Here is a 10,701-nt window from a genome sequence, read left to right as displayed (position 1 = left end):
AATTCATTCTTGACTAGAGCCTGTATGCCTGTTCCAGGGATATTTAAACTCTGAAAGGCTTTCTTATGACCTTCACTAAATAAACTAAGAAGAATGCCAAGCAGTGCCCTTTTGTGTACTGGGACATGTAGTCATGTGATTAAAACAGGTAACATGAACTCTGACTTTAAAATGTATTGTAGATATAAATGCTCTAAGCTAGAAAAGGTTTTCCGCATCCACAGTCCATGATGGGAGCCTTTCATTCCTCAGAAAGAATCCCTTTTTAGGTCATTGAGAAAGAGTCCAACTGCTGCAGCTCATGCTGCGATATCTTCATGAGCCCAGAGCACATACAAATCCTCAGGGAACTACCATAGTACCGCGCTCATTCCTGGCACCAGAACAAATGAAACACACTCTATCCTGCGCACACCTGCCAGAGCAGGCCACTTTCCTCTTCTGTGAGATTTAAAAGCTCCCCAAAATGTTATCACTCCCATCCCCAATACACAGAAAATAGGGGAAAGGCTGTTTCCAGTTCTTGGCCTTTAAACAACTCTAAATGTCAGTACTCACAGTGGCATATTACAAAGTAAGAAACAGTGCGCACTTGAGGGCAAACCACATACTGAGCTAATGAAGAGCTCACTGTGATTAGGATTCGATCAAACATAATAGCAGAACATAAGCAAATTTTATCTGAATTCTGTAATGAATATACATGCTGCAATAACATTTAAAAAGCAGGGCAGCCTATTCCAAACCAGCAAGAATAGTTTTGTGCAAATAGTGGATCTTTGTGTGTTTGAACTCCCACCATGTAAGGGCAAACTCGATATGTGAGCTAATGACCTACAATTATCAATTCTGCTTTTTGAACAGCAAGCCTCCTCACATGTATTACTTTCCTTAAAATGGTTGTTATTATTTTAAAAGTATTTTCCATTCAGGAAAGAAGTAATTCCTGTCTCAGATTAACCAATGTGAGAGCTGGAAAGAATAAGGTATTAGCCAAGAGAGAGTCTAGATAGGTAAAATCAGTCTTCTTCGAAAGCTCCGTGAACATAGAGGATGCCAGGTGTCACGGCTTTCCTTCACTCAGGTCATTCTTGACTAGGGGCCTGCTGTGGGGCATTTAAACTCTAGAAAGGGTTTCTTATGATCGTCACCTAAATACACTAAGAAGAATGCCAAGCAATTGCCCTTTGTATGCTGGGACATGTAGTCATGTGATTAAGACAGGTAACATGAACTCTGACTTTAAAATGTATTGTAGATATAAATGCTCTAAGCTAGAAAAGGTTTTCCGCATCCACAGTCAATGATGGGAGCCTTTCATTCCTCAGAAATAATCCCTTTTAGGTCATTGAGAAAGAGTCCAACTGCTACAGCTCATGCTGCAATATCTTCATGAGCCCAGAGCACATACAAATCCTCAGGGAACTACCATAGTACCGCGCTCATTCCTGGCACCAGAACAAATGAAACACACTCTATCCTGCACACACCTGCCAGAGCAGGCCACTTTCCTCTTCTGTGAGATTTAAAAAGCTCCCCAAAATGTTATTCCTCCCATCCCCAATACACAGAAAATAGGGGAAAGGCTGTTTCCAGTTCTTGGCCTTTAAACAACTCTAAATGTCAGTACTCACAGGGGCATATTACAAAGTAAGAAACTGCGCACTTGAGGGCAAACCACATATTGAGCTAATGAAGAGCTCACTGTGATTAGGATTCGATCAAACATAATAGCAGAACATAAGCCAATTTTATCTGAATTCTGTAATGAATATACATGCTACAATAACATTGAAAAAGCATGGCAGCCTATTCCAAACCAGTAAGAATAGTTTTGTGCAAATAGCGGGTCTTTGTGTGTTTGGACTCCCACCATGTAAGGGCAAACTCGATATGTGAGCTAATGACCTACAATTATCAAATTAAAAACAAAAATGCTAAAGGTAACTTTCTACAAACAAATTTAAACTGTAAATTAGAAACATAAATAAACATGAGGGGCTCTAACATTCCAATGAAGTAAATGAATTGTGTAGGGGATTCTTTTTTTTTTAAACTTCTTGACCAGCTCTCAGATGATGATGATGTTTATCTCCCTGTTCTTGGCTGCCCGGTAAAAGAATGGCACGCAGGGTTTGCTGGCCAAGCCTGGGTGCTCCTGGGTGTCCTGCGTTACAGGAAGCAGCTGCAGGATCTTCAGTGCAGTGGGGCTGTCACGGGGAGAACCCTCCCTGGCCTGTCCCGGTGCAGGCTTCATGTTGTGAAAATCTTTGGAGAGAGGGAGGCGGGGCTCTGAGTACACTGCGAGCCTCCCCTGCTCCGGCCTGCCCGCCCCGCCTGAGGACTCTACTCACCACCCTGCTCCTCCTCAGCCCCAAGTTCCTGGGGGGCTGGGGCCCCTGGAGCGGGCTCATCAAGAGGGTTCTGGGCAGCAGGGAGGAATTTGTCATGCCTCTCGTGGTCGCCCACAACCGGCAACACCATATCTTGCAGCTCCAGCAGCTTCACCTGAAGGGAGGGGTGCTCAGTTACCACGCCTGAGCCGGCGCCAGCACCCACCCTCACCCCCAACCCCGCAGAGATGTTGCACACCCTCTACCTTCATCTCCTCCTCCTTCTGGGCCAGCCTGCTGGCTTCCTCCTCCTTGTGCTGAGTGTTTGGCTCTGCCCCCTGGCTCTCATATACCGTGATGTGCTCTCCTGTGAGAGGACACGGCTCAGACACTGGGGCCCCTCTGAAGGCCCTGCAGCTCCCCGTGCCCGTGCCCTGGCCTCCTGCTTACTCATGCCATCTGTCGCTCCAGAGAGCTGGATGAATCCAAGCTCTAGTTTCTCCACCTGCTGCTTCCAGTCCACCTTATCCCTCGGGAGGTCCATAAAGTCACTCTGAAGCCAAAATAATAGGGTCACATCATGGGAGTGACCTGTCCTGCCCAACCCCCACTTTTCTTGGTCCATGCCAGGACTCACTCACCTTCACCTTCTCCATGGCCTCCCTCAGGGCCCGGTAGCTCTCCCCACACACAAACTCACCCCCAGTCTCTGGGGCTGGGGCCTCTCCTCTGGCTCCTTCCAGGCCGAGGCCACCAGGTGAGCCAGGTGCAGGCAGCACAGCCTTCACACCTTCTGCTGCCCACATAGCCGTGCCTGCTCCTCCTGGGAACTGGCTCCAGTGGAGTTGAAAAATGCCACTTGAAGGCAAGAGGTGAGTATTCTTGTAGGGGCATACACAGAACAAATGGGGCAGGGAGGTGGAGCACAGCCCCTTCCCTTGGGGCCTCAGAGAGTGCACCTGTTGGTCACAGGTGAAGTGGTGTCTGACCACTGGCTCCTGGAAGGGGTGAGGGTCCAGAGAAATCAGAAGGCGGGGAAACCAAGAGCATAAGGGGGTCTGGGAGGGACCACAGAGGAAGGTGGCAAAGTGGGGGCAGGGAAAGTCAGACTCACCGTGGCTTCCCGGCTCTCCAGGTCCTGTGGGACACTCGGCATAGGCCGAGGCACCCCCTCCTCCTCACTGTTCAGATGTCCTCCTCCATCTCCTGTGGGGAGGTGGCCAGAGGGGTCCTCAGAAAACCCAACAAGGGAGGTACTGTGGGCCCACCTCTGTCCCCACCCTCACTGTGTAACCCTGAGCCAGCCCCTCCCCAGAGGGGAATGAGCTGCTGTTCTTTAGTTTTCCTATAAGATCCAAGATCTTCTATATTGCCCAGGCACAGTCACACTACCGGTTGGTGCGGGAGTTCTGACCTGCTCCCTTTCTGATCTGGGCCAGTTCACTCATCCTTAGGCAACCTGGTGGCCCCCTGCTCCCAGGAGGTCATCATATTGATGCCGAACTTAGTGCAGACACCCGGTTGGCTTAACAACCAGCTGTTCTAAAGGTCTCTTCCAACCCCTCAATCCTATGCTGCTAACAGTCCCCCCTTCCTCCTGGGGCCCTCTCCTCTTCCTCTGAGTGGTCTCCTGTACCTTGTCCAGGGAGAGCCATGAGACTCAACTGGGTCTCTAGCTGTTGGTTCTGCTGGCTGGCAGCTTCTAGGCACTCCTAAGGGGATGAAAAATAGAGTGAGAAGGCACAGAGGTTGCCAGGTCATCCCCTTGGGGCCCTGTCCTCAGCAACTCCCTCTCCTGGGTCTCCTGCAACTTTTGGCAGGCCATCTCAGCCACCGCTTTGCCCTGAGCTTCCTGCTGCTGCAGCTGGTCCACGAGCTGGGTCTGCAGCAGTAACTGCCTGTGCGGCGCCTGCTTCTCAGAGGTCAGCTGCTAATGGGTGGCCACGTACTGCTGCAGGTGACCCAGGTACTAATCTCACTGCTGCTGCTGACTGTGAGATTCTTGGCTCTTCAGCTCCACCTGCAGGAAGACCCTGGGCATGAGGGCATGTGGTGGTTGACTTCCAGATTCTGGGCCCATTAATAGGGTAGCGAGGGCACAGTGGGGCTCTGTCACCTGCCCAGGCCCCTGGCCCCTTGCTCCAGGCCTAAGAGACTTCCTCCCTTTCCTAGAACCACATGTTTCCTTCCCCAGCCTCAAATCTCATGTCCTTCTTCCCACCATTTAAACTGTAGACCACAGACTGGTGGAAAAGCTGAGGGAGCCAATGACCATCTGCTAAGTGTGCTCCATGCCTAATGCTTTCCATGTGTTCTCTCATTTAATCCCCAGCACCTCCATAAGAAAAATATTAACTTCCTTTTGAAGTTAAAGAAACAGAGACTTAGAGATGAAAAGTAGTTGAATGGTGACCAGTGGAATCGAGGTTGGAATCCAGTTTGAATCTAAGGAGGCTTTTTTGTTTTATTTTGAGACAGAATGTCACCTTGTGGCCCATACTGGAGGGCAGTGGTGCAATCTCGACTCACTGCAACATCCACCTCCCAGGCTCAAGCGATTCTCGTGCCTCAGCCTCCTGAGTAGCTGAGATTACAGGCATGTGCCACCATGCCGGGCTAATTTGTTGTTGTTGTTATTTCAGTAGAGATGAGGTTTTGCAATTTTGGCCAGGTTGGTCTCAAACTCCTGACCTCAAGTAATTCTCCTGCCTCAGCCTCCCAAAGTGCTGGGGTTACAGGCAGGAGCCACTGTGCCCGGCATAAGGAGCCTCTTGTTCCACTGTCTCTTCCTCTATGGTTGGAGTAATCTATGCCTTTAGCTGGGGTGATGATGTCCAGACCTGGGAGGAGCCCAGGGCTACCCACCTCTAAAAGTCAGAGGGCAGGAAGCAAGAAACAGTCATGGAGCTGCCCTGGAGGTTGCTGCCATCACCTGCCCCCAGCTGGAGCTGCCTTTGGCCTGGCACCTCCCCTCCCCAGAGGCTGGTGCCTGCCTCCCAGCCCTTCTTGGATGGGGCAGAGGTTACCGTCTCCTTCACCTCGCTCAGCTTCTCCTGCAGCTCCTTTACTTGCTGCTCCAACTGCAGTGCGCTCTTGTTCTCATTGTTCTGGACAGAAAGAAGCAATCAGTGGCCAGCCACTGCAGCTGGAGACCCCAGAACTTGGTGTCTGCCTCCCATGTCACTGGGAAGGGTGGAGGCAAGTTAGAAAAATCATCCCCTCTCCCCCACAGCCATCAGAGCAGGGCCTGATGAGCTCTGGCTCACAGATGCCTTTAGAAGTACCATGTCATGTGAGGGCTACACTGCCTCATTTTACAGGTGGGGAAACAAAGGCCTGGAGGGCTAGGGATGAGGGCAGGCTGCCCAGGTGGGGCAACCCACCAGATCCTCAAAGCTGCACTGTGGCTCGGCCAGTTGCTTATTGAACTTGTAGTTCTGGGAGAGCAGGAGCCTCTCCTCCTGCATTCGCAGACTCTTCTCCTGTTTTCGTAGCCTCTCCTCCTTCTCCCACAGCCTCTCCTCCTGCTTTCATAGCCTCTCCTCCTGCTTTTGCAGCCTCTCCTCCTCCTTTTGCAGCCTCTCCTCCTGCTTTCGTAGCCTCTCCTCCTTCTCCCACAGCCTCTCCTCCTGCTTTTGTAGTCTCTCCTCCTGCTTTCGCAGCCTCTCCTCCTGCTTTCGTAGCCTCTCCTCCTTCTCCCACAGTCTCTCCTCCTGCTTTCATAGCCTCTCCTCCTTCTCCCACAGCCTCTCCTCCTCCTTTTGCAGCCTCTCCTCCTGCTTTCGCAGCCTGTCACCCTGCTCCCCCAGCCTCTTCTGCTGCTCCCGAAGCATCTCCTTTTGCTCACACAGTCTCTCCTGCTCCTGCAGCCTCCTTTCCTCCTGCTCGTGGATCTTCTCCTCCTGCTTTTGGAGCCTCTCCTGCTGCTCTTGGAGCCTTCCTCCTCCTCCTGGAGTCTCTCCTTTTGCTCCTTGCTCAGGAGACTCAAGGCCTGATTGTTTTCCACCTGGGATTGGAGCTTTCCCTCCAGACTTTCCACCTCCTTCCTCAGGTGTTTGGCCTCATCTTGTAGCTGCTCCACCTCAGATGTCCCTGCTGGGGGTGCCGAGGATGGGGGCTCAGCTGAGAAATGAAGCAGACAATAAGGGGCTCTGGATTCCCCACCCACCACCCCCCCTCAAAGAAAAAGCCCTCCTTTTGATGCAGCTCCTCTCAGGCTTCCCAAACTTGGCCTCATTGCTAATGATTCCTTGCACCGGATGGTAGCCAATTTCCAAGCCATGTCAGATAGAGAGCACTGTGGGTGGCTGACAATGGGCACTCCTCTCTCTTTGCTGATGGGGACCCTGAGGCTCATGGAGATGACAAGGCTTGCTGGCTGATGACACAGACCACTTTCCTGCTGCCTCAAAGCCCTTCCATCCACCCACCTCCCTGGGGCATTCTAAGCCACCCCACAGCCCTCTGATGCCAGTCCTGCTCCCAGGTCACACCAGCCCCATCTTACCCATCTGGTGTTTGAGTTCAGACAAGCTCCTCTCCAGCTCCTGTATCCGATATATGTCACGTTTCTTCTCCTCCTTCAATGTGCGAGCCTGCCCAAAGTACAGGGGGAAAGGGCCCTGGAAAGAGGGGCTGGTGGCTGGACAGGCTACCATCTCCCTCTCTGCCCCCACCTCCACAAACCCAGACCCATGACCACCTCTGGCTGTACTAGTCCCATTTTACAGATGCCCAGAAAGATCCAGTGACCCATCAAAGGTGGGGGCTGAAGGGTCAGGTCTCACCTCCATCGACATTTTCCACATCCTCTCCTGCCACCGGGCCCTCTCTCCTTTTATATGTTGAGCATACTCGTCTCTCTCCAGCTGGACTTGTTTCAATGACTCTGTCACCTGCAGGAATGGGCACAGAAGTGAGGAAGGGCTGTCACTGGTCCTCACCTGCTCCTGGCCAGCTGGGATCATCTTTCTTCCACATCCCTCCCTCTGCAAAGCCTCACCTGTGTCACGTGTGTGTTCAGCAGCGCCCGCTCCTTTCTGGTCTGCTGTAACTGCCGCTGGAGGACTGCTTCACTGCGATTCGAGGACTGGATGGTGAAGAGTGAGAAGTTTTGATGTGGGGAGCCCGGGCAGTGCCCCTTAAAAGGGCTAGGGCTAGGCTCAATATACAACTCGGTCAGTAAAGATCAAGGCATTTCCAAGCCTGTGACCTGGTTTTTAAAAGAACTCAGTAAAGTTGGAAGGGACAGGGAAAGAGATTGAATTTACAGCTGGCTAACGGAGGCCCAGAGAGATCAGATAATAATGCAATTGTTATTACTTTTATTACTACCACTGTTTGAAACTTTATGGAGTGCTTCACCAGGTACCATGCTAACAATCCCATTTAATCCTCACAACCATCATATGAGACAGTTACTAGGGTAACCTCTATTGCGTAGATGAAAATCATGGAGTGTTTGAGGTTAAGTGCTTGCCTAAGATCACTGAGACAGAGCTGAGATTTGAACACCCAGGTGTATCTGATTCTCTAAGCCCTTTTTTTCTTGCTATGCATGGGGGGACAGATAGAAAGGTGGAAATTAATCCTTTGTTCACTTTTTGAAAGGGTGATACTTTCGCATAGTTCAAAATTCAGAAGGTACAGAAGGGAAGTGTCTCCCAGCCACCCTGCTACTCTCTCCTGAGTTTTTTTATGAATGCTTACACTTACAGACATGTTTTATGTATATTATCATAGTACATACACACACACAGACACACACACACACACACACACACACACACACACACACCCCTCTCCTCTCTCTACAGAAATGGTGACATACTAAAGGTACTCTTCCGTACCTTCACAGTTCAAGTACCCGATACCCCACCTGGGACTTGGCCAAGGACACAGCCAGGTAACAGCAGGGCAGGCACTTGGCCTCCGAGTTCTGCATCCAGTGTTCGCTCACCACAGTGCCCCCAACTCACCCACAGCAACTGACTCAGCCCCAGGCTGCCTCTGACAACCACACACAAAAGCAGCGAGCAATGAGCATGTTGCCTTCTGGGCAGGACACTGCATCCTGCAGAAGGGACCTTTAGGCTCACTCCTCCATCTGGGAAGCCAGGCTGCCAGGGGATGGGGCAGCTGGTTGGACTCACCCTGTCCTCTTCCCGCTGCTGTGTACACACAGCAGAGAGAGCCCGCTCCAATTCTTGAATACGCTGTAAGGAGGATTGCAGGCGGCCAGCCAGATCCTTGGACTCTTCTGTAATGAGAGAGGTTGAGATGGGGCCCAAAGGAGTCCCCCTAAAGTGCCAGGGTCAAAGTGCCAGGGTGAAGGATGATGGGGTGCCCAGATTCCCACCTTCGAAGTGTCTGGCGGCACGTTTAGTATGGTAAAGGGTGGTCTTCAAGTCTGCCTTTTCCAATGTGAGGATGTTGATTGTCTGGAATTGAATGTTTGGGAGAAAAGCCAAGCAAGTGCTGAAAGAGATGGAAAGAAACATTCTCCGGAGGACAGGAGAAAACTCCCCACCCTCCACTCACCTCTAACTGCTCCATCTGTGCTTTGTGTATGTCATTGTTTACTTTCTTTTCCTGTAGGAAGAGGAAGACAGAGCTCTTACCCGGGGGAGGCAGAGATGGCACAGCAAGAGACATGCCCCCGACATGCCACCAATGTCCCAGGACAGGCACACCCATGGGACCAGGTTTTCAGGGACCCTGTGGGTATGGGGTGGAATCTGAGGGGTGAGTCTTCTTCCCCAGGCTGGGAATGGGTGAGACGGGACTGGCGCCTCTACATCTGAGTGCCCCTCAAACCCAGCAGTCATGTTGTGTGCAAACAAAGAAATCGCGTTACTTCTTCCAGCTGACGTTCCACTTGTTTCTTCTGTTGTTTCTGTGGGGAGAGTCAAATTGAGGTGACTGAGGGGGGACCCCTCAACTCTATTGCCCAAGCCAGGAAGTTGTAGGCAGGGACCAGGAATGGATTTTAAAGGCAAACTTCTCAGACCCAATGGCAACACGAACTGGTCAACTCTCCTCAAGCTCCCAAAGACAGAGGATTTGGGTCTTTGTTGGTTTTTGCCCACAGCCACAGAACTCAAAGTCTGAATCTGGATTCTCTCAAAAGGACAGTAAGATAAACCTCTAGAGACGGAGTCTGAGAAAGGCCCACCGTTCTGCCAGCTTATGATTTAGAAAGGTGTATTCATTCAACAAACATTTACTGAGCACATACAGGCCAGGTACGGGTCTTCACAGCAGATATACAGGATAGAAAAGGAGAGACGGGAGCCCTTGGCCCTGAGATTTCCATTCTAGGGGCCTTTCAATCTCAGATTGTCAATTTAAAGAGATCTTTGATACTCTCTACCTCCTCTGGAAACACGAGCCCAAGGAGGAGAGGTGGCTTGTTTAGACTGAAAGAGCAACTTAGGGACTGAGTCAGGGCAGAAATACAGGACCCCTAACAACCCTCACTTTCCTGAGAGGTGACAACCCCAGGGCGTGTGTGGCAAGGACTGGAGCAGAGATGTCTGAAGCAGAGAGTCAGCAAAGAGGACAGTGACAGAAGAGCCATGCTGCATGCTCCTTGCTCTGGGGTCCCCCTAGGTGAGGCCTGGGTGCTTCAGCTCCCCATCTGCCCTTTGGACCAGGGGCCCTCAGCCCCTTTCTTCAGAGCCCCAAGGGGAAACTAAAACCCAGGATTGGCAGCGTGGAATCAGGGACCCCACTGGACTCTTACCAGTGATTCTATGTTTTCATTGAGTTGATGGACTGTTGCGGAGCTTGAGTCCAGGGCTACTTCCAGTTCTTGGTACCGGCTCTGAGGCACATGCAGAGAGGAGGAGTTGAAGGATGATTGCAGGGAGAAGTAGAGAGAACAAACATTAGGGCTGGGGTGTGTGTGGGCTATCTCAGCTGACATAGGGGCACCCAGCCCCTGCCGTGAGAGGAGCTTGGAGGGCTGGCCTGCAGGGTCACTGCACCTTGGCCCAGGGCCTCTTACCTCCAGACCCTTCAGGGTAGCAGATGATGCAGAGGTAATAGAAATTCAAAAAAAAAAAAAAAAAAAAAATTTACACGGGTTACAGTTATGGATATCGAGAAAGTAAAAAAAAAAAAAAAACCAGCAAAGGGCTGGGCACAGTGACTCACGCATGTAATCCCAGCACATTGGGAGGTGGAGGCGGTTGGATCCCTTGAGGTCAGGAGTTCGAGACCAGCCTGGCCTACATGGTGAAACTCCATCTCTACTAAAAATATGAAGATTAGCCTGGCATGGTGGCAGATGCCTGTAATCCCAGCTACTCAGGAGGCTAAGGCAAGGGAATCACTTGATCCCCATAGGCAGAGGTTGTAGTGAGCC

The 10,701-nt window shown here is 51.2% G+C and overlaps 1 protein-coding gene across 1 annotated transcript; it reads right to left on the bottom strand.

The window, feature by feature from the left end:
• Positions 1-1,731: 1,731 nt before the first annotated feature.
• On the bottom strand, positions 1,732-10,414 carry LOC101008863 (golgin subfamily A member 6C-like). The gene is given in 18 exon segments (XM_031662441.1): positions 1,732-2,268; positions 2,355-2,508; positions 2,600-2,700; positions 2,784-2,886; positions 3,448-3,539; positions 3,970-4,045; positions 5,372-5,440; positions 5,717-5,933; positions 6,102-6,240; positions 6,282-6,455; positions 6,841-6,928; positions 7,121-7,228; positions 7,336-7,422; positions 8,486-8,592; positions 8,692-8,773; positions 8,874-8,924; positions 9,190-9,228; positions 10,078-10,414. Coding segments are annotated over 18 exon segments (2,067 nt in total). The 5' UTR covers positions 10,261-10,414; the 3' UTR covers positions 1,732-2,071.
• Between the last annotated feature and the right edge of the window lie 287 nt (positions 10,415-10,701).

Source organism: Papio anubis, unplaced genomic scaffold (assembly GCF_008728515.1).
Source record: "Papio anubis isolate 15944 unplaced genomic scaffold, Panubis1.0 scaffold652, whole genome shotgun sequence".
Classification (NCBI taxonomy): Eukaryota; Metazoa; Chordata; class Mammalia; order Primates; family Cercopithecidae; genus Papio; species Papio anubis.
Note: the sequence above shows the minus strand (reverse complement) of the source record. Positions and strands in the feature narration are given on the sequence as shown.